This window comes from Notamacropus eugenii, chromosome 2 (assembly GCF_028372415.1).
Source record: "Notamacropus eugenii isolate mMacEug1 chromosome 2, mMacEug1.pri_v2, whole genome shotgun sequence".
NCBI lineage: Eukaryota > Metazoa > Chordata > Mammalia > Diprotodontia > Macropodidae > Notamacropus > Notamacropus eugenii.
Window position 1 is genome coordinate 150,425,541 of NC_092873.1, and position 23,717 is coordinate 150,449,257.

General features: G+C 37.2%; 1 protein-coding gene across 1 annotated transcript in view; it reads left to right on the forward strand.

Moving 5' to 3' along the window:
- The first annotated feature begins 297 nt into the window (after window positions 1–297).
- IRAK1BP1 (interleukin 1 receptor associated kinase 1 binding protein 1) overlaps window positions 298–23,717 on the forward strand; it is a 32,982-nt gene continuing 9,562 nt past the window's right edge. The window contains exons 1-2 of the mRNA XM_072642654.1: window positions 298–2,377; window positions 18,214–18,279. Coding sequence (XP_072498755.1) covers window positions 1,550–2,377; window positions 18,214–18,279 — 894 coding nt within the window. The 5' untranslated portion in view covers window positions 298–1,549. The remainder of the gene's footprint in view (window positions 2,378–18,213; window positions 18,280–23,717) is intronic.

A 23,717-nucleotide genomic window follows, 5' to 3' on the forward strand; every position in this document is an offset into this window, starting at 1 on the left:
CTCACCCTCTGGATGAACTCAGCCACAGCAAAATTCTAAAATTGTTTCACATCAGCACCAGGTGTTTTCTCACCTTGGACAAGCACCTGCAGTACCCATCCTCTGCTCATGAAGCCCTGTTACAAATCAAACTTGTCTCATTATTACTATTACCCCTAACTGTCAGGGCTATATATATTGAGATTTACCCATACCAAAAGTTGGACCCCTACTAGAGAGGGCCCCAGTATACGTGTCTAGTCCCCCTCCTCCAGTGGAATAAAGAAAGCTTTTTGCTTATGACCACTATTAGTTCTTTGGTTTTATTATGTTATTTCAGAGTTAATTGTGGTTGTGATAACCTGTGTGAGAAATTTGGTACTTTTAGAGTTAACAGGGTTGTATAATCTCTGTGACTGTTTGGTCACTTATGACCAGGATTGATACTTATTTAAAACTATGAATTTATAACACATTAAAGGTCTGAATCTATGGATTGATTAGATATTGATCAGAGAGAATGAAAGATTCCTTATTTTTTTTCTTTGCATACCAAGTACCTAGCACTATCTATAGCTATCATTTAGTAAATGTTTATTAGTGAATTAACATGTATATATCAGGGATTAATATGGGACTTTTAGTCATGATTTAAGCTCTTTAAATGTGGTCTATGAAATACAAATGTTAGTGAACTACCAGCTCCTAATCTGACTTCCAAGTTCCACCGCCAACTCAATGAAATTCAAGGCAACAAACATGTATGAAGTACCTACTACATGTTACGCACTGGAGAGATAAGATGTCCCTGCCTTCAAAGAGGTCCCATTACATGGGCTGGATAGAGTACCAGACTTGGCCACAGGAAAGTCTTGTTCAACTCTGACCTCGGTCATCAGCTTTGTACCATGCACATGTCACTTAACTTCTCAAAGCCTAGGATCTCCATCTGTAAAATGGAAATTCCTATATTATCTGCCTGAAAGGGTTTAAAAGAATGTTGTACAGCTTAACGAAGCTTTAGTAGCAGCCTTTTGGGAGGGGAAAGAAGTATACAGAATAAATACACAGTGATTTGGAGCCTCCTGGAAGGGCTGGCACTCAAGGGAAGCAGGGATTCCAGGAGTCCGAGGTCACTGCTGGCTAAGGGATGAGTGAGCCAGAGATAGAACGCGTGTAAGGGGGAGCGGCAAGTAACCTAGTCTGGTTGGCACAAGGATGGCAGAACCGTAGAAATCAGAACAGAACCAGCCCGGGTCAGAGGCTGCTTGTCTCTTATCCTAGGTGCCTAGGCAGCCGCTGGAGCTCCTTGGGCTAGGGAGCGAGCCGTGCGGCCCGGTGCCTTTATCATTTCACAGATCTACGGGGGGTGGATTGGAGAAGAGATCGATACAGAGATATCGGTGAGGCTACGGCAAACGTTCGAGCAGAGGGTTCACAGGGTCAGAGGCAGGGCTCGGAAGCCGGGAGGCGCAGGAACAATCCTAACCCGGCCTGACCCGCGGGCTGGCTGACGGTCTAGACTTCGGAAAGTGTTAGTGACAGACGACACGTTAGAACGTGTGTCCCGATGCGGACCAGGTACGAACACAGCCCCGGCGGGAAGGGGCCTCGGAAGTCATCTCATACAACCATTTCCAAGGGCCCCGAGCGGGGTAAGGTGGTCCAGCGGCCCGGGGCCCCCAAACCCCGCCCCGCCCATTGTACTAGCAGACAAGGGCCCGGGGCCATCACAATGCGAAGTTCGCCGGCACGCCACAGACGCGGCTCCCCCGGGGAGAGGCCCACGCGGGTAGAAGGCCGTGCGATGACCGAGGACGAGTCAGATAGCTTCTCCTCAGTCCCGTGGTCGTTCTTCCCCAAGCTGCAGCCGCCCGAGATGCAGCGAAAGCGCCACGGGAAGCGCTCGCCCGCGCTGGCTCCGCAGAAGAGAGAAAGGTCTTCCCGTCATTCCCTGCGCGACAGCGAGGGCTCCAGAGACACGCGCCGCCAGTCGGTAGCGTCCCCTTTTTCCTCCCAGGACACCGTAGGCCGCGGTTGCCATGGGGACGTAAGGTCGGCTTCCATGCCTTGGCCGCCGGCTACCCTGTCTCGGGTGTTCGCCGAGCTGGCGCCGCTAACCGAGAGGGGCCGGGATGGCTTCTCGGGCGCCGCCGGGGAGACGCTGCCGAACCTCGGCAGCCACTTGCCCCTGTGCGCGTCCGCGGCCCCGGCCTCGGTCCAGAGTCCGGCCCGCGAGGTGCACGTGAGCGGCTCGGCCGAGATGTCGTGCGTCCCCGACCGGGCCCAGGTGACCGTGAAGGTCAGCAGCACCAAAAACTCGGCGGCCGAGGCCAAGAACAGTGTGGGCCGCCGCCTGGACTACATCACGCAGAGCCTGCAGAAGCCGGGCATCCAGGTGAGCGCGGCGGTTCGGGAGGTCGCGGGGCCGCCCCGCACTTCCCAAGCCTGGGCTTGCTCCGAGCGGAGGGGATGGCGGGAAGCGGGACGGAGCGGGGGAAGGGCCCCGCAACCCCTGAGGGGTCTTGGGGGAAAGACCGATGTAGTGACGCCTGTAAGGCCCCTCTGTGAATCATCTCGTCAAAAGTGCATCACATGAAAGGAGACCAGTTACAATGGAACAGTTATCCTCCCCAAAATTGTTATTTGGCAGTTCATGCACCCCTAAATGTGAACGCATTTGGTCTTTGATTTATTTTAAAATTTGGTTTATGCTTTTAAATTTTACACACCCATCCCAGGGAAGCCTGTAGGAAATGGTGAGCTTCTAAATTTCAAAAAGTTGGGAGCTGATGCGAAAACTCTTTTTAAATGCCTTCAGTTCCGCTCCTGTCAGCATAGATGGGGAGTGGCCAAACCTGGAGCTCCCCGCTGGGCTGAAATCATGGGTCCGGACCCTTCTCCGCCTTCCTCCTGAAATAAAAAATGAAAACAGTGCTCCTTGGTAGTGGCAACCAAGGATTACCCTTGGCCACACTGACTGTCCGTTTTCAGGTTTCCCTTGGGTATGTCCACTGCTCCTCAAACAGAAGCTAGTCTGGTCAGAATTTCCTTGTATATTGTTTTTAAAACGAGCCCGACTTACTATCCAAATAGTACTTTTTTCCCAGTACTAAGCCAGTAATTAACTTTTAGCCACATCAACTTAAAGAAGTCAAGCCAAGCAACATAGTGTGGATTGGAAAGAACAATGGGCCTTCCTTCAGATCACTGGGATAAATGACTTAAACTTCACTGGGCCTCTTCTGTAGTGAGAGGAAATGAATTAGAGGACTCTAGAAGGGACCTTCCCACTCCAGATCTGTGGTCCTGTAGAGCAGTTCTTAACCTGGGATCTAGAAGCTTGATAAATAGATTTCTAGATTTTTTTTATTAATTTAACATTATTCTGAGACGTACTTACAGGCTTCACCAGACTGCCAGAGAGGTCCATCACACAAAAAATGGTTAAGAATTCCTGGTCAATAGAAAGATTTCTAGTTCATAACTGCTTTCTGTCATCAGTACTTCATATTTCCCATTCAACATTGGGTATTTGCCAGAGCTTTAGAAAAGCTCTACTTAAACCAGTGATGAACAAAGACTTGGATTTTGAAGTTCAATACGTTTGTACTTTAGTCATTTGACATTTGCACAAAAGATAACTGTAGAAAATAAGTAGAAAGGTAACTGTAGAAAGAAAAATTTAATAATTTTTAAAAGATTTCACAATGTTATATATGTATTAAGTACCCATTAAATTAAAATAACCTGTAAAATAGCTAAGGAAATAACTTCTCAAAAAAAAAAGTTGACAGCTCTAAGCTTTGTAGTAATCTGGTTCAAATGTTAAAAAGCCACTGTATGTATATAGTGTTTGCATAAATATATATGTATACATATATGTGTATATATATTTATATACAGAAAGAGACATATATGTTAAGATCATGAGGAGTTATTTTCTGGTAGGATGTAAAAGAAATCATTTGTTTCTGCTGTAATTGTACTGAAATTCAATATTCAGGACAAGTAAACTGAAATAGTAATCTCCCAATTGTCCGTGTTAATGAAGGAAAGCAGTCGTGTGGATAATTTAAAGCAGTAGATAATCCAAAAAGACATTTAAATTATATTTTGGAATAGATCGTACAAGGTCTTCAAAGTCATGGGGCACTTTTAAATTTTAATCGTTTAGATTGGGACTATTTTTGCAAATGACATTTAAAAGCAAATGTGCTAAAAGTATAGGGCAGCTGCATTGCAAACACAGCTATATGCAATATATTCTTATTTCACATTCTGTGACAGAATAATGTTAACAGTATGTTTAACAGAACTAAAGTCCTTATCAGTTGTGGGGGGGGGGAATTTTCTTTTGACCTTTATATATATATATACCCTTTTCAAGATTGCTTATGGTACTTACTTTCACTCTGCCTTCAGGGTTAAAAAAAAAAAAAAAGATTTTTAGCTGAGGACACTAGCGGATTCCAGCTATCATGACATTCAGGAGATGTAAAAGTAGTCCCAAAACATTATTACAGTTGGTAAAAGTTTAAAACAGATTGGTACTTGGTGTATTTGGTATATACTTCCCCCCTCCCCCCAGTTCTAAATAAATACCATATGACTGCTAGGACTGTCATTTTGTTGGATACTGAGTGTCAGCAATATTTAAATAAAACCACAGAGCTACATAATAATACTTAAAAGCCAGCAGCTCCAGAGTCTTTAGTTCAAAATAACAATGTATTTTTGCATAAATCTGCACATTTAGTAGAAAAGCTTATAATAATAAATATGTAGAAGTATGACTTACTGCAATTGTATTTGAGTTCTTCATTCAGGATACAAACCTAATATTTTTAAACCAGATTATAGAATTTAGAAGAGACCATTGAGTCTAACCTTATCATATTACCAGACAAGGAAACTGGTTTCAGTAAAAGTTGCTCATAGTTTTACAGCTAGTAGCAGGACTGAAACTAGTGCCTAGGTCTTCAGATTCCAAGTTTATGGCTTTTTCTACTTAACAACTTCATTACCTCCTAACATTGGTTGTCGTCCTTCATTCTCAGAGGACCAAAGTGACATCCCTATGCTAGAGTCATGTTTCAATGTGTCCTACTATGACTGACCAGACTAATATGAGTTTGGAATGCTCTACCACAGGTCAGGCACAAATAGTTCATTTGAACATTTGGGGTGGATACTTCACATTTCCACATCCTGCATTTCTTTGAGCTGTTTCAGTTCTGCTTTGCTCATAGAGCACAGCATCTTCTCTGATGTGGGCATGCCATGCTGAGCAATCTTGTGCCAGTGTCTCCCATGTCACACAGTAAGTCCAAAAGTTCTTAAAGAGAGACCTTGAGAGTGTCCTTGTATGGCTTCTTCTGACCACCACGTGAACACTTGCCCTATGTGATTTCTCCATAAAATAACCTTTTTTTGTAAACTGAATTGTTTACATTCCCTACATGGGAATACAGTACTTGTGATTCTTAAAAATTGTGCCAGCAATAGTACAACTTGAAGGAATAGAAAGAAGGTATGGATATAAGGTGAATTTGAAGGAATGACAAAAAAAATTAAGGGATGAGAAAGAAGAGTACACTGGGTGCAGAAGGAAGGGAGAGATAGAATGGGGTAAACTACTTCTCATGAAGAGATGAGAAAAACCTATTACAGTGGAAAGAAAGATGAGAGGGCTGTCTATGGGCATCACTTGAACCTTGCTCTCATCAATGTTGGCTCATAGAGGGAATACTATACGCAATCAGTTGAATATTTAAATCTATCATACTTGACAGGGAAGTAGGAGGGGAGGAAATTAAGTAAAGGTTGGCGTGGGGAGGACTGACACAAGAGAGGACAGACCAGGGAAGGCAGTGCATAGAATCAAAACACTGTCAAAAAGGGAAAGAGTGAAAGGGGAGAGAGAGGACAAACATGAGGAAAAAATGGGTAAAGCACAGTAATCATAATTCTGAATGTGAATGGAATGAATTCTCCCATAAAATAGAAGCAGATAGCAGTGTATCAAAAACCAGAGTCCTACAATATATTGTTTATAAGAAACACTTTTGAAGTAGAGAGACACACACGGTAAAGGTAAGGGGCTGGATCAGAATCTATTCTGCATCAGCTGAAGTAAAAACAAACAAAAAGCAAGGGTAGCAGTCCTGATCTCAGATAAAGCAAAAGCAAAAATAAACCTAATTAAAAGACATAAGGAAAGAAACTACATCTTGGTAAAAGGTATCATAGACAATGAAGTAATATCAATACTAAACATATATGTACTTACTGGAATAGCATCCAAATTCTTAAAGAAGAACTTAAGCGATTTACAAGTTCATGGCCAAATAAGAGAGCATTACAAAATGTAAAATAGACAATTCTGATTATATTAAATTAAAAGGTTTTGGCACAAACAAAACTAATGCAGCCATGATTAGAAGGAAAGCAGAAAGCTGGGAAACAATCTTCACAGCAAGTGTCTCTCCTCATTTCTCAAATATATAGAGAAATAAATCAAATTTATAAGAATACAAGCCTTTCCCCAATTGATAAATGGTAAAAGGATATGAACAGGCAGTTTTCAGATGAAGAAATCAAACCTAGCTATAGGCATATGAAGAAGTACTAGAAATCACTTTTGATTGGAGAAATACAAATTAAAACAACTCTGAGGAGCCACCTCATACCTATCGGATTGGCTAATACGGCAAAAAAAAGAAATGATAAATGTTGGAGAGGATGTGGGAAAATTGGAACACTAATGCACTGTTGGTGGAGTTGTGAATTGCTTCAATCATTCTGGAGAGCAATTTGGAACTATGCTCAAAGGGGCGTAGTTTGATCCAGCAATACCACTACTAGGTCTCTGTATACCAAAGAGATCATAAAAAAGGGAAAAGGACCCACACGTACAAAAATATTTATAGTAGGCCTTTTCATAGTGACAAAATATTGGAAATTGAGGGGATGCCCATCAGTTGGGGAATGGCTGAATAAGCTGTGGCATATTGATATAATGAAATACTATTGTGTAATAACAAGAGATGAACAGGTAGATGTCAGAAAAACCTGGAAAGACTTATACAAAGTGATGCAGAGTGAAATAAGCAGAACCAGGAAACCATTGTAGACAGTATCAACAACATTGGGTGATGATCAACTACGAATGACTTAGCTTTTCTCAGCAATACAATGATCCAAGACAGGTACAAAGGACTTAGGAAGGAAAATGCCATCCATTTCCAAATAAAGAACTGATGGACTCTTAATGCAGATCAAAGCATACTTTTTTTACATACTTATTCTTTTTTTGTGTTTTTTTCCCTTGGGATCTGTTTCTTCTTTCACAACTGTGATTAATATGGAAATATGTTTTACTTGATATTGAATTGCTTACCATTTTAGAAAGAGGGGAGGAGCAGGAAGGAAGCAGAAAAATTTGGAACTCAAAATCTCATAAAAAATGAATGCTAAAAATTATCTTGAACATGTAATTGGGAAAAAATAAAATACTATTGAAGTGAAAAAAATAGTGAGCAGGATACTTTCAGAAAAACCTGGAAAGATTTATTTGAATTGATGCAATGTGAAATGAGCAGAACCAGGAGACTATTGTACACTGTAATAGCAATATTGTACAATGATCAACTGGGAATGACTTAGTTATTCTCAGAAATACAGTGATCCAAGACAGTTCCAAAAGACTTGTGACAAATGCTACCCATCTCAAGAGAAAGACCTGATAGAATCTGAATGCAGATGAAAGCATACTTTTTCTTTATTTTTCTTGTTTTTTGTTTGTTTTTTAGTCTGTATTTTCTTTCACAACATGACTAACCTGAAAATACATTGTACATAACTGCATATGTATATAGCCAATTACTTTCCTTCTCAGTGAGGGGGGAGAGGGAAGGGAGAGAGAGAATTGGAAATTTTAGAAAATGAATGTAAAATATTGCATGTAAAAATTGTCTGTAAAAAAATTTGGGAGGAAAATGTTAAAAAAAGAAAACCCCAAATGGTGTCATGAAAAGTTGGACACAACTGAGCAACCACACACATATGTACATTCATATATGTGTATGTACACATATATACACACCCCAAGGAGCTTTTCATTCTCCTGAGTAATATAACCTAAAAAGAGACAAGTAAATAAAAGATAATTTAAGGAGAGAGCCAACACTAACAACTAGGGAGAAAAAAGCTAGGGATCCTTAGAGATGGATATAAGGAGGGAATGAATGAGTCTTTCAGGTATGGCTGTGCAAAGGCATGAAGTCAGAGGAAGGTGTGAAGTCTGGGGAAAGGCTAGTAGGACAGTGTAGTCGGGATTTTAGAGTGTATAAGGGAAGTAATGTGAAATAAGTCTAGAAAGGTAAGAAGAAGCATATTGTGAAGGGCTTTAAATGATGATTTGTGAATTTGTATTTTATCCTAAAAGGAGTAGGATAAAACCATTGAAGATTCTTAGGCAGAGTCATGTGTGTTCGTCCTTCGTTGCTCGAAGAAGAACATGCCATCAGAGAAATGATGACGTGATTTGCACTTGACTTTGTTTTGAGTGAGGGAGAGCTGTGCAGGTTACCAGCCTCTCTTCTTCTCCAGAGCCATCTGAATCCAGTGACCAGATACTCATCAGGATGACTACAAATGACCCAGGATGAGGCAATTGGGCTTAAGTGACTTGCCCAAGGTCACACAGCTAGTGAGTGTCAAGTGTCTGAGGTGAGATTTGAACTCAGGTCTTCCTGACTCCCGCACTGGTGCTCTATCCACAGCACCCCCTGGCTGCCCTAGTGACGGCATAGAAAAGGTAGAGAGGGAGGACTCTGATGATGATAGTTTTCTGTGGCAGTAATGGCAGGGAGCTCAAAGAGCAACATCAGTTCTTATAGCAGTAGAAGGGCATAAATGGCCATTCTCACTTAAGAATTTCTTAATCAGGAATTGCTTTCAGTAAGTCATTCTTTGATTTATTTTTAAAATAATCTTTTATTGAAATCTTTTGTTTTTATGTCATCTACATTTCCCAAAGCAGATATCCCTTCCTGCTCCCTATCCAGGAGTCATCCCTTTTAACAAAGAATAAAAAAGAGGGGAAAAACAGTTCAGCCAAACCAAGCAACATATGGGAAAAGTCTGATTGTATGCAATATCCCAAATTTATAGTATGTCAGCTCTTCAAAAAATCAAAGAGAGATTCCTTTTCTATTTATTTTGGGTCAAACTCCTAATTTCACAGCATTTAGCTTTCTGTGTTTGGTGTTGGTGGTTCTTTGCATTTGCAATGTTGTCATTAAATATATTGTTTAGAAGACTAGCTGCTTGAGGGAAGGGATTGGATTTTTGCCTTACTTTGTATCCTCAGCATTCAGCGTAGTAATGGGCTCATTTTTTTATGTAGTCATTTTTCTGTTGAATACATCTCTTCATGACCCCGTTTGGGGTTTTGTTGGCAAAGTTACTAGAGTAGTTTGCCATTTCCTTCTCCAGCTTATTTTACAGTTGAGAAAACTGAGGCAAACTGAGTGACTTGCTAAGGGTCACACAGCTGGTAAGTGTCTGGGGCCAGATTTGAACTAAGGAAGATGAGTACCCCTGACTCCAAGCCTGGCAAGCTATCCTCTGTGTTACCTTGCTCCCCAGCTGGCAGATAATGATCACTTAATAAATGCTTGTTTATTAACTTGATTGACGTATTCTGTTTACTTCATTTTGCATCAGTTCATATAGGTCTTTCCAAACTCTATATTCACCCTATTTCTTACAGCACTGTACTATTCCATTACATTCATGAACTACAATTTGTTTAACCATTTCCATTTGATGTTCATCTACTTTGTTACCAATTCTTTCCTTTATTGCAGTTTGTTTTTTCAGAATTATATACTTATAGCAACTGTTGCTATAAAAATTTTGATGTATGAGAAGCGTTTCTTTTTACAATTGACCTCCTTTGGGGTAGAGGAGAAGAGGGCAAGGCAGGTATATGCCAGCAGTGGGATCCCTAGGTTAAAGGTATAAATATTTTAGTCACTTTGTTCGAATAATTCCAAACTGCTTTCCATAATGGCTGAATCAACTCACAGCTCCACCAAGTGTATTAGTACACCTGTCTCTCCATAGCCCTGCCAATATTAGGGGTAACTAGGCAGCATAGAATTGAAAACTTTTTAACAACCATATGAAAGAATGTTCCATATCATGCAAATCAAAACAACTCTGAGGTTTTACTTGATAACCCAGCAAATTAGAAAAAAGGTCCTAAAATGGAAATGGTCAGTATTGGTGGGGCAGAGAATAAAAGGAAACAGGCATTTGTATGGCACCTACCACTATATGCCAGTCATTGTATAACATGCTTTTACAAATATTACTCTCATTTGATCCTCACAAGAATCTTGAGAAGTAGGTGTTGTTATTATCCTTACTTTACAGTGGAAGAAACTGAGGCAAACAGAGGTTAAATGACTTGCCCTGGGTTATTGGTAAGTGTCCATGGTCATATTTGAACTCATATCTTCCTAACTCCTGGTCCAGTTCTTTTGAAAAGTATTTGTTCATATCCTTTGACCACTTACCTATTAGGGAATGACCTTTAGTCTTACATATTTCTGTTGCTTCTGTTTCCAATATCAGGTCCTGAGCAGAGACTGTCTTAGCTGTATTCATTTGGTTCCTGCAGTATCTATTCAATTTAACATAATCAGAATTATCTGTTTTCTTTTTTTGTAATTACCTCTATTGCTTGTTTGGTTAAGAATTTACCCCCTAACCATATCTGCAAAATTTATGATCTGATTGTCTTCTCATTGTTTGATGGTATGATGTTTAATATTCATGTCATATATGCATTTTAATTTATTGTCTGTGGTGAAAAATGTTGGCATTTCCTAATAAAATAACTTATGTAGTGCTTTATGGTTACAAAATATTTTGCATATATTAATTTAGTTGATCACTTTTGTGGTATTAATAGTAATACTACTAAAGTAAGTCTGTGAAGGAGATAGTAAAAATATTTTCTTCATATTACAGATAAGGAAAGGGGCTCAAGGAAGTGAAATGACTTTTCCAGTCTGTAGTGAGGAGACTAATTAGATGACTCCAGAAGGACCTTCCTGCTTCAGATCTGTGATCCTATATAATAGTGATTCTTAACCTGAGGTCTAGGAATTAGATAGACAGATAGATTGATGTTAGTCTAAACAGAACAGAATCTAGGCCTCTTGACACTAGTCTAGTACCCTTTTTGTAGACCAGCTTCAGAATTTACTTTTGCTTATTTATCTGTTTGTTGATTAATTTCAATACAAGATATTTACTACCAATGGAATCCCGGAACACTTCTTGTTTGTATCACTCATCTGATATTTAGAACATGGTACCTTGACATTTTATTTACCTTTTTATATAAGTATTTTGTCTATACTTCTAGAAGATTAGTCCTTGTAACTCAAGGACCTAATGTGATATGGTTTTATATTCCCCACTGTCCTTCACAGTGCATAGTAGGACCTCAATGGTTATTTGTTGATGATGTAGCTATTTGATCTTAATGTGGGATTACTGTGTCAGATTATTTACTATTATTATTATATTGTGTAGTCTCAATTGTCCAACTGAAAAACTAGAAGGCAGATTAAGGGGGGAAGAAATGGTTTAAATATGCCATGTGGGTAGACATCAAAAGTAAAGCATACTTTAAGGTGCTACAAAGAAACACATTTTTCCTGGTGCTCTCATGATTAAAATGATAGCTTTTTGAGGATAAAATTATATGAACAGCAGGATCAAGAACTGAAGTAAAAAAAACACTTCTTTGAACTTTTTAAAGCTTGTTCTGATTAAAAATTAAATGGATAACTCCTCTTGAAAACTTAGTCATAAAAAAGGAAAAAATTGCTTTTAAGTAGGACATATGAAACAAAGCACTTAGTAAATGGGTCATGGATATTAAAATTATTTCCAGTAGTCTTTCTATGAAATTATGTTTAAGTACTATATTTCAACCCTTCATATATTTAAGGCATACCGTTTAATCAAAAAGGAGAAAATCTGATATTATTCTCTATAACAATTTTGCAGTAGGCCCCAAAGCCACAAGGTGGCAGTGTTCTTAAACATATAAAACTGTTAAGAAGTGGGAGTTTTTCAAATAAGATTGATTTTATACAATATTTCAGTTAATACAATACAGATATGTTATGCTAAAGTTTTTGTTCATTCAACAAAATTATTTAAGATGTAATTAATTTTCAAGGACTGTTAAAAATAGAGGGAAAAAACCTCTTTTATCACTTCCCCATAGCTATGCTGCCCAAAAGCCATTTTTAAACAATTTGAAAGTTTCCTTAATAGTTAACTCTACGCAATTATATAAAAAAATAACTTTCACACCAGTCGAATAACCTTCAAAAGTAAGTGACAGAGATACAGTGGTTGCTATGGTAGCAAAAGTAAGTTTAACCTGTGTAGCTCTGTGCTTTTTACTTTCTAAAGAAAAGTGTGCCTGTGGCTTTTTTTTAACGCCTAATAGGTGTTAGTGTAGGCAGCTAAAGAAGGGAGGGTATTGGAAAGTGAGAAGGAACAAGCAGAAACCACAGAATTCTGAAAACAGCTACATTTCAATATAGTATTAAAATATTGTAAAAACAAAATCTAGTACTGTACTAAATGTTAAAAAACAATAACAAGATTGCTTTGTGGAGTGTACAGTGAAAAAATGTAAAACAACACATCTCACATCTCTATTTCAAAGCATTTCCTTTATCAGTTAAATTTTTGATCCTCACAACCTTTGATATAGCTCTTTGCTGTATCTGTCTTCCAAAGTGATTATATCCAAAAATAAGATGGTAGGCCCTTGCCATATTTTTTGTTTTTGTTTTATGTAATTTTTAGTCTCTCATTTAACTTTTCCACCATGGTACAGTAAATATTTTTTCTATCAAGGATGCTAATATGAAGAAAACTAGACAGATCACAAATACATTTTACAAATATAAAGAGCAACTAAATGTTACCCTTTTGTAGACATTGCTGACTTGGTAAGCAAGTAAAATATAACATCGATCCTTCAGGTGCGTTTAATTGCTATATACCTATTATTTCATATTTACATATATGAAATATAGTAAACCAGTGGTGTGGTCTTCAAGTCTGGGCAAAGGCAAAGAGGAAGGCCATCTCAATGGCAGTTCTCAAACCTCTGGCACTACCATCTGACCTGAACCTCCCCATTTGCTCTGCAACTAAAGTGTCTTTAGTATGAAATCCTCTTAAATTAAAATGTGAGCTCCTTAAGAGGACTCCCTCAGTTTTTCTGTTTGTATCTTCAGCACTTTGAATAGTGCTTTGCCATAGTGTTTATTCAGTGCCTTCTCATTCATTCATACAACAGATGTAGGTAGTTCCATGAAATAGTTGCTACCTAGACTAATTAGCAATTTAGTCTCAGGTAAAAAGCTGAGGTGACCTAATTTATTCTTTTAATTTGTTATTCTTCAATTCAGTTCAACAGTTTCTTAATAGTGACTAAAGAACTATGTTGGCTTTTTTTTAAGACCAAGAAGAAAAAGTTAATTGCCTCCACCACTGTTATCTCAAAACAATACAGTCAATATGGGCATTCTGCTACCGTGTTGTAACTAAACCCCAGTGTAATCTGGAGGCTGACTCTTACTATTGTTTGTTCCCATGGAGCCCTCCAGCCTTCTAAATGGCTGAATTTGACATTTTCCACCTATCAAAAAATGATTGTTCAACACGCCCTGTGAAGATTCCGCCTCTCCACAAGAGGAGTTTTTCCACACCAATAGGATCTCTCCTTTAAGGTCTTCCTATGTTAAGCTTTTAGAATTCAAAATTTGATTTACCACTAATTTTGTCCTATTTAATAATATCTCATTTACATGATTTATATATTACATACATTAAAGATTCACAAAATGCTTTCCTCACAACAAACCTGTGAGGTAAGTAATAATAACTTCTTACATTTATATAATGCTTTCTAGTTTATAAAGTATCTTTGATCCTTACAACAGCTCTGGGATTTAGGGCTGATGTTGTCTTCATTTTACAGATGAGGAAACAGGCTCAGGTTAATTGACTTGGCTAAAGTCATATAGCTGGTAAGTAGGATCATAGACTTAGAACTAAAGGGGACCTTTGATGACATTTAGCCTAGACTCTCATTTCATAGATGAGGAAATAGAACCAAAGAAGTTAAGTGCTCAGAGTCACATTGTAAGGTGCAGAAAAGAGCTGGGATTCAAATCCAAGGACTTTGATTCTAAATTCTGTGTTCTATACTATATACTGCCACATATTGGTTACTGTAATAGATTGATTACTGTATCTGCAGTCATGACAGTAATCAAATAAACACTTATCCAGAGCCTATTATGTGCCAGAAACTGTACTAAGCTCTGAAAAGTTTGTTGTTGTTGTTGTTGTTGTTCAGTCACATCCGACTCTTTGTGACCCCAGTTGGGTTTTCTTGGCAAAGGTACTAGAGTGGTTTACCATTTCCTTCTTGAGCTCATTTTAAAGATGATTAAACTGAGGCAAACAGGGTTAAGTGACTTGGCCAGAGTCACACATCTAGTAATACTGTGTTTGAGGCTGAATTTGAATTCCTGTCTCCATAACTCCAGATCCAGCATTGTATCTACTGCACCACCTACCTACCACATAAAGAGCCCTGGGGATACTAAGAGGCAAAAGACAGTCCCTGCCCTCAAGGAGTTCACAGTCTATTTGGGAAGACTATAAGCAAACAAATATGTACCAACAAGCCAAATACATTAATAAGTAGGAAGTAATTAAAAGAGGGAGCCACTAGAATTAAAAGGGGTTTGGAAAGACTTCCTACAGAAGATGGGCTGAGTCCAAATCTTCAGGCACTTACCATTCACCTGATCCTGGACAAATCATTTAATAGCTCTCAGCCTATTTCATCTGTAAAATGGAAAGAATCTAACACCCACTTCAGTGGCTTACTGTAAGGATCGAATGAGATAATAAATGTAAAGGGCTTTGTAAATCTCAGAGATTATATAAATGTTAGGTATTATAATTATTTATTATTGTTGTTGTTATAATCCATGTTAATAATCAAAATGCCTGTAACCTCAAATAAAGTCTTCTTGATTTTGAACACCTAATTCCCTCTTGTCTGAGAATATTTTTCCCCACCTCCAGAATAAGAGAAGGATGCTCCCAAAGCATTGATAACCCCTGTACATCACTGATAACTCACTTCCAGTTTTCATATATTCTCACTTCATTAACAGCAAGTCAGTGGTGGAAAACACTGATTAAGAATTTCAGCCTTTTTCAAAACAGTTTGCAAGTATAATTCAATGAATCTGTGATTTCATTGTTGTGTATATTTCCTCTAACAGTGCTGATCATAACCCATTCAGACCTTCCTATCTTGTATCATTTTTGACTATATCTTCATTTAGATTCCCCACAAAGAGTCCACCTGACTTAAAGTGGGTTTTCCTCTCATTTTCGTCATATCAAATGGCCACCAGTTTTCCCTCTCCACATGGCTAGCCCATAGTTTTTTCTCTTCAAATCTGTTTCTTATAATATCTTTTACACTATTTCTTTTACAGATTTGTTTGTAATTTGTTGCAACCTGCTCACATCCACCAAGCCTGTCTCCCTAATCTTTAATTTAGTTGTTTAGAGACTATTTCATTCTTCAGATTTTAATGTTCCATGACTTGTAGTCATATATTGCCATTGAAAGAGCATTGGTATTTAAGCCTTTGTTTCAGAAAGAAACTTGGGGACATTAAAAGAATTGTACAGTTTCCCCAGAGGCAATCCAGCCCATGTTCCTCATACAGTTGATTCTGGGTCCAGTTCGCTGAATGTTTGTAGTGTCTGTCCAAAATATATGTACTTTTGCACAAGCTCTATGGGTTGTCCATCCCTTTGCATGTCATAACCTGGACAAGAGGCATTTTTCATTCACTTATTTTTTTCTAGTGTTAGGCTAAGCTGTCTTGAGAAATTATGGGTCTCATTTAGGATGCTCTACAGTGTTCCAGAACTTAATGCACTCAGCAGAGTGTAACTCACATCACACTGGTAGATCACGTCATCCAGAAGGAATACTTCAGTTTGTACTTTACAATTGATATTTTCCATAACAGTGACAACACCTTTGGCAAGTATACATCTGTCTGTATTGTGCCTCATTTCATATGAATTGTTGATGTTGATAATCAGAGGGTTATCAAACAAGTTCTGTTGTATCTTTGCAGATGCATATTGTATAATTTTGACATTTTTATTGGAGATAATCTTGTTGGAGGAGAGCCTTGAAGACATAGTTTTCTTAAATTTTACTTTTCCTTCCACTCTTCTTGGTGTCTCATAAAACAAAATTATCTCATAAAACAAAATAATCTTTCACTGTTCTTCTTCATAAGACTTCACAAATAAGTTTATGTTTAAATGAGTGTTGCCTTTGGCTGCCATATTTCTACACTTGGCAAACAGGTCAAGTTTTGGTCTCCTTATTATGGCAATTAATTACCTCAGACTTCTTTAGGAAATGGTTATGATTGGTGCTAAAGTCTGTTTCTTCATCCATTTCATATTTTTGGCATCAATGATTGTTTGAATGGGCCAGATTAAATTGACCACCACATCTTTTATTCTTTGTATTTATTTTAATCTTGTTCTAACAAAGCAATGTGACTATATCCTGCTGTTTCCCATATCAGCAATAAGTCATTGATTATATTTTATATTTTATTTTTATTTTATATTATATTTTAAAAGTTTCATTTTTATAATGTTATTTGGTGCAAGAATCACATAAAACAGTACAAAATTAAAAACTAAAGTGTGTGGTACAAAACGTGACTATTAAAGAGTTTTCAAAGAAGGAGAAAATAATTGTCCTGTAAGAGAAAAAAGCCGTATGGGTTAGACTTGAGTAGACATTGAAAGTTAGTAAGATTTGAATAGGAGTAGATGGGGCATAGGAAGAAAATTCACTAAGAGTAATTTAATAGCATGAACAAAAGGACAGAACTTGTATAGATAGAACAGTAAAAAAAAACAAACACAGACTGTCCTGAACATAAGATGTTTATTAAATAGTATGAAATGTAGTAGATAATTTTGGTCCTGATTTCAGACAGTACAGTTGGTTGGACAGGCTGAAGGAGAGTGGAAACAGCTACATCCAAATACCTTAAATACTAAGTATGATAATAGCTACTGTTTTGTAAGGGATTGTGGAGTACCATTTTAGATAGAGATAAAAAATGTAACTGCAGGTACGGATTTTTAAGGAGAGTTCGAGTATCTTGGGCAGATCACAGTATACAGAGTTCCTTTCCCTCTACTTAACATTTTTATATAGATGAAATCTGGTTAGAGTGAATATTAGAGGCAGCCTTGATGAATAAGAAGTTTGAATCAGAGGCCCCTTTCAACTTAAAAACTGTGTAAACCAAACTGAGCTCAAACATAAGAAGCAGTAGTCCTCACTTAGTGGAAGTGTTGCAGAGCAGGGTCAAAAAAGGGGAGCAAACACCCTTAGGTAGGTGCAAAGAGGAAGAAGAGAAATGCAGGCTAGTAATTACATTAGCTACTTCTTGCTCGCTCTCTCCTCTCTTCTCTCCACCGTACAGTTTTCCAAAGAAACAGGGATCAGAATATTTTTAGAGGATATCACTAAACTGCACTATCTACTATGTCATATATATTTTAAACAATATAATATATGAAAAAATAAGGTATGCAAAGAAGAAACTACGGGTGATTCTTTTCCTTCTATAAAAAGGATCACTGTAGGTATACTTATCTTAGAAATTAGATATCAGTACATTTAACTGTTTTTTACTATATAAAATTCCTTAGGCATATGCTATATCACTTTGATTTTATAAATGTGTCTAGGTATAGTATGAAACTCTTAAGTCAAAGTGGCAATTATTAAGAAATTCTTTTCCAGCATATTTTTAAAAGAATGGATATATTTGACTTATGTTCTTTTTAGGTATTTTTTTAAACTAAGCAGAATATCCTCCTTACCTTTAGTCCTTTGATATTCTACATTCCTGCTTTTTAAATAAGTTATCCAAAGTTCATGTTTCTATTTTGTTTCAGAGGAATAGCATGCAATAGCTAAACTTTTAGTTTGTTTTATTGGCTTTAAGAATTATACTGTTCTACTTTCTGTTTCAGGCAGAAAATATAACTGTGACAAAGGATTTTAGTAGAATAGAAAATGCTTATCACATGGAAGCAGAGGTATGTATTTATCACATCAAATAATTGAAAACAGCATGACTTTGTGGGGACAGTTTTGTCATTTATTTTTATCCTCAAACCTAATTTATACAGGGGAAAAGTTATGTATGATGTTGAGAAAAGATAGTTTTTCTCTAAATCATTTATGATTTCGTATGTTTAAGAATTTAAAGGAAATTTAATGAGATTTATTGGAGGGAGAAGTTTTTTGAAGTGAAATTGAAAAGGTTGGAGGGCTTGGAGAGAAGCAGGTGATTGGGCACCTGATGACTTATGTAGCATTATTTTCTCTGAGGGAGTTGAAAACACCACAAAAGAAATGTATTTCATCCAAATAAATGGTAGAATTAATGTTGTTTATGAAAGACTGAAACACTCTTCAGTATGCCTTTATTTCACAGCATAATTTCGTTGTCCCATGGTAAGTTAGGAACCTCTTAAGAGAATAACCTTAGTGAAAAAGCAGAATAGAATGAAAACCTTTTCAGTACTTTCAGTTAGTGTTAGACTTTAGTTCCCAGAATTTCTTCCATTTTTAGAACACATTAATGCATTTATATATCCAAGGCCTTACAAACAAAAAAACATTTTCTAATCATAGTTAAAACACAATACTAGTGACAACTTCTAGTCCTCTAAGAATAATATTAACTTAATATACACACTGGCATATTGTCTATGTTTTCCCCCTCTGGTGACAGGAAGCATGCTGCCCTGACTCCACAGGCAAGAAATCAAAGATTTTAGAGCTAGAAGAGATCTCAAGAAATTATGTGCTTATCCATAAGGTGCAGGTTATTCCCATTTTACATAGGAAGTTATTGAACCCTGGAAGGGTCAAGTGAATTAAGTCCAAGGTTAGACAATAAATAAGTGATGGAGGGGAAACAAAGCTTTCAAGAACACAGAAGGATTGTTTAAAAATTGTAAGATATGAAACTACTATGAAATCACTACGGGCTAATATGATGATTCTCATGTGACAACTGGCTCTTTCACAGCATCTAAATAGTCTTATCAGTACATATTCTAAGACAGTTATTTAAAATATTGTATTGTTCCTACACTTAATTTTTTTTAAACCACAAAGATTTTTCATGGTGCTTATGAATATGAATGATCTCTTAGATTATATGAGTTCTTTGAAGAAGCAAGGTCACTAGATCATAGACTTAAAACTGAAAGAGACCTCAGAGGCCATCAGATCCTGTCCTTTCATTTTTCAAAGAAGGAAACTGGAGCCTAAGGAGGTTAAGTGACAAGCTAGTAAGCTTTAGAGGCAGAATTTGAACTCAGGTCCTCTAACTGCAATAACTAGTGCTGTTTTCAGTATACCAAAAGAGCACTATATTTTAGAGTCTGAAGACCTAGATTTCTTAAAATCTGTGTGACTTTCAGCAAGTTTCATAACTCCTCTGGGCCTCCATTTCCTCATCTGCAAAGTTAGGAAATTATACAAGATAACATCCAAAGACCTTTCTAATTCTAGATTCATGATCCTTTCTTTCTGTTTCCACCTTATGCCATTAAAATCAACAGTAGTCTCCTAATTAGTTTTTTTGCCCAGTCTTTCTCCCTCCCAATTCATTCTTCACATGGCACCTAATCTGTCTTCCTCAAAGCTTATTTCTTTATGTCACTAAGTGGTGAAGAATCATTTGATCATTTTTCAGCATGCAGAAGTTTAAATTCTTTAGCCTATTTGTTATTCAAGGCCCTTCATAATGTAGCTAAAACCTACCTTTGGTTTTTCTTAGGGATTGCCTACATAAATACTCTGGTACAACTAGACCAGTCTCTTCAGTGTCCCTCATGCTTTTTCTGACCTCCAAGACTTCATTCATGTCATTCTTTTATTCATTCTCTACTCAAAGTATAAATTCTCTCAACAGAATTTCCCAAAAATTTCTTCCACCTCTCCCCAGTCAAGTCTTAAGCCATCCTTCAAGATTTCTTTCAAGTGGTCGATATTCTGCCTTAGTAGTCACATTCTTCCTAAGGTTAAGAAGGATAAAAGACCTTAAATAAAGGCCATTAGAGGATAATCATGAAATTTTTACTTAAAAGTTTATCAATGAATGGGGGAAGAAGTATAAGAAAGTGACAGGGTTAAATGGAAATTTGTTTTGTTTTGTTTTAAAGCTAGGAGAAGGCTGAGCATGTTTGTAGGAAACAGGAACTTGCCAGGAAATAGGGAAAGAGTATCAATAGTCCCAAGATATAATGAATGGTTGGCTGAACTTTCAAAAGTCATTCATAAGGAGGGAAGAAGATCAAAGACACAAGTGGAGGAGATCTCCTTGAAAAGGAGATGTACTATATTATCCTCTGCAACTTAACCAAAAACTTAAACAAAAGTGAAGAAAACGAATGAAGACATGGATTTTTTTGAGGTGTAGGGAAGGGGAAATAAGTTATATTGGCCTATGTACCTATCTTTAAAAATTGATTTTTCTTCGCTCTCTGTTCATGATTAAATTACTTTCTGCCTTGTACAGTTTTAAACTTCCAAGTCCTCTAAATTTGGAGAAAAACAGCCACTGTACAAGGCATGAAACAAGGATTTTCAGCTGGGTCTGTGAACTTGGTTTTGTTGGGGTTTTTTAATATATATATTTTATTAGCGTTTCAGTATTGTTGCTATTCATTATAATCCTATGTATTTTATTCTATGCATTTCACAACATTATTCTGAGAAACGTCCATAGGTTTCACCAAACTTCTGTTGGGATTCATAATGCCAAAAAGGGATAAGAACCCCTAGCATGGAAAGTTCAGAAAGGATGCCTTTTATGTTTTCAAAATATAAACGTTCATAACTAAACTACTTACTCCCTTCAGAAGGGTGCCTGAATTTGAAGAAAAACAGCAGAAGCAGCCACAACTCCCCCCCCCCATCATATTGTTAGCCCTGTTGCCAGCACCACTTTGTATTTCCAAAAATAACCACTTCCACTGCCTTTAAATAATACTGATAAGGGGAATGCAAAAAGCAAGAAATCTCATCCAAGAGCTACTGAGTCAATATTAAAACCCAGATTTTCTTGCTTTTTTAATATGTGGCATCTTTGACCAGAGTGATAGTAGAGGAATAATAATAGTGAATTAAAAAAAATAACTTGACACTTTTTAAGATTGATTAGGACTTTGGTAGCCACAATTGTCAAAATCAAAATATGTGGGGTATATCTCTAAAAAGGTCAAGATTTGGATTTCTGAGTGATTTTTTTTTTTTACTTCAGACTTTCTGGTTTCTTCTTAATCACCAACTTCATTAAGGCAGATAACTTCAAATTTTTAGGCAAAATCAGTAATGAAAAATATTTTGTGCAAATAAAAAGCAGTTTCTCACAGTAGATCTGATCCTACTAGTTCTAAGGGAATGAACTATCTTTTAGTAATATGTGCTACTTTTGGGGGGCTCCTGATGAATTTTAAGAGAAGAAACTGCCTTGGGGATTTCACAGGTCTCTACCTTTCAACATAATAACCAAAAACATCATGAATATTTAAAGCAACTTCAGTGAATTTGGGAAAAGTAAGGGATGTAGGTGTGATTTTGTTTTTTATTTTTAATGGGAATATACCTTGGAATCAAATTATTTTGAAAGTTTTATCCTTACCACCTAGGTCAGCCTTCTTCATTTATTAAGAATATATTTTAAAAATAATGATCCATATGCATCCTAGTGATCCTTAAAAATAGGATATACTCTCAAATGGATGGACTTAGATAGTCTAGGCATTAATCTACATAGTCTCAAAGGGAATCAGATGACCTCTTTAAATCTGTTCCTGCTATATGAGATTGTTAGATTCTAAAAAGCAATTTAGAGTTGTATGGTATATGCCTTTGTTTTTGGGGGGCTATTTTGTTGTAGCAGCAAGCAGCCTGACACATCCAGGATGGCCTGGTAGCACAGGTTCTTAGATCTGCTTTTCTAAAAGGAAAGCAACTTTTGAGGTGTCAGCAACCTTCTTTAATCACATATACCAACAGAGAAAATACAGGCAGGGAAATAAAGACCAACAGACAGGGCTTTTAACTGTGTGACCACAAGCAATACATACATCCACAGATCAACCTCACAGATCAGTCGGCTCCATCTGTCAGACCATTACATACATACATTGTTACCAGAGAGAAAAACACCAACATCTGGGTTTTCAAAACTGGGGTGGAGGGGAGGACTCTGCTCCTTAACAGCTACCCAGAGTCAGTCAACCCCCAAGACAAAACCTCACCTCAAAGCAGAGAAACACTTTTCAGAACCAGAGGGCACAACTATTGTGACCGAGTGCCTCATTAGCAGTTAACAAAAGGTGTGGACCTTCCTACAAAACAAGTCTCCTCTAATCAAGCTTCCTTTAATGGCTCCACTTTGCCCATTAATGGGGCAAAGATCTTTTAACTTCCATTAACATTACGGTTGTGATCTGTGTACTCATGCACACATTTGCAAGATAGCTGACATAGGTCTGGGATGTAGTTTATGACCAAAGAATAGAGAAAAGCTACCAGGTGTAATTGCATATAAATTGACCACTTAGGGTTTTTCAGTGATTCCCTAGTTAAATTAAATTTGTGTGCCATGGGTGCAGCCCCTGTGCCCCTTAAAGCAAAAGTTCCCAGTGGGGTTAAGGGAGATTGCCCCTGACTACTAACTGTCACTGCAGAAAGGGGCTATGGTAGGAAGGGGATCTTCCTATAAAGGTTAGACACTGGAAATATGTTTTAAGTTATTTTTAATGAAGCCAGTTAGGTTTGTATTTATAACTGTTAAAACATACAGATCTCTTAACAGTTTAAAAGTTATTCCCTTCTAAATACTTCAGTTTCTTAGGAGAAGAATTTAATTTGATTTTATGTTCTATGCCAACTTGTCCCTTCCAATATGTGGTAACTTAATCATTCAAGATTAAACTTGAAATTTTGGCATCTATTAACACCATGAAACCCTAACCAAATATGATAACTGGCCATAGATATAATTATCATAAATATTTTAAATAACATTTTAACTGGGCATTTCTTGTAATACTGCTTATTATAATGGCACTACAATCAAAGACCTGCTCCTAATTAGAAGTCTTACAGGTATATTTTTGGGATCAGGGATAGTAAAGAGAAGGAAAATGGTTGTTAAGAGAAAAATAGCTCCTTTTTTAATTCTTGTGGTAGGTAGCTGCTACTAAAATATATCTACCACAATCCAGAAATTATGGAGGTAAAAACCTAGGTTTTATTAAGCTGAAACACAGGTTCAGAAGAGTAAAAAAAAATAATCCTTGAACAATGATTAGGATTCCAGCAAGGCTTCTTAAGGACAAAATTACGTCAATTTCATACATTCTTTTAGGCTACTGAAAAAAAGATTCATAATCCCATGCTTCTTTCAGTGTCAGAAAAGTTGAACAATTTAGTTAAGCAAAGTCAT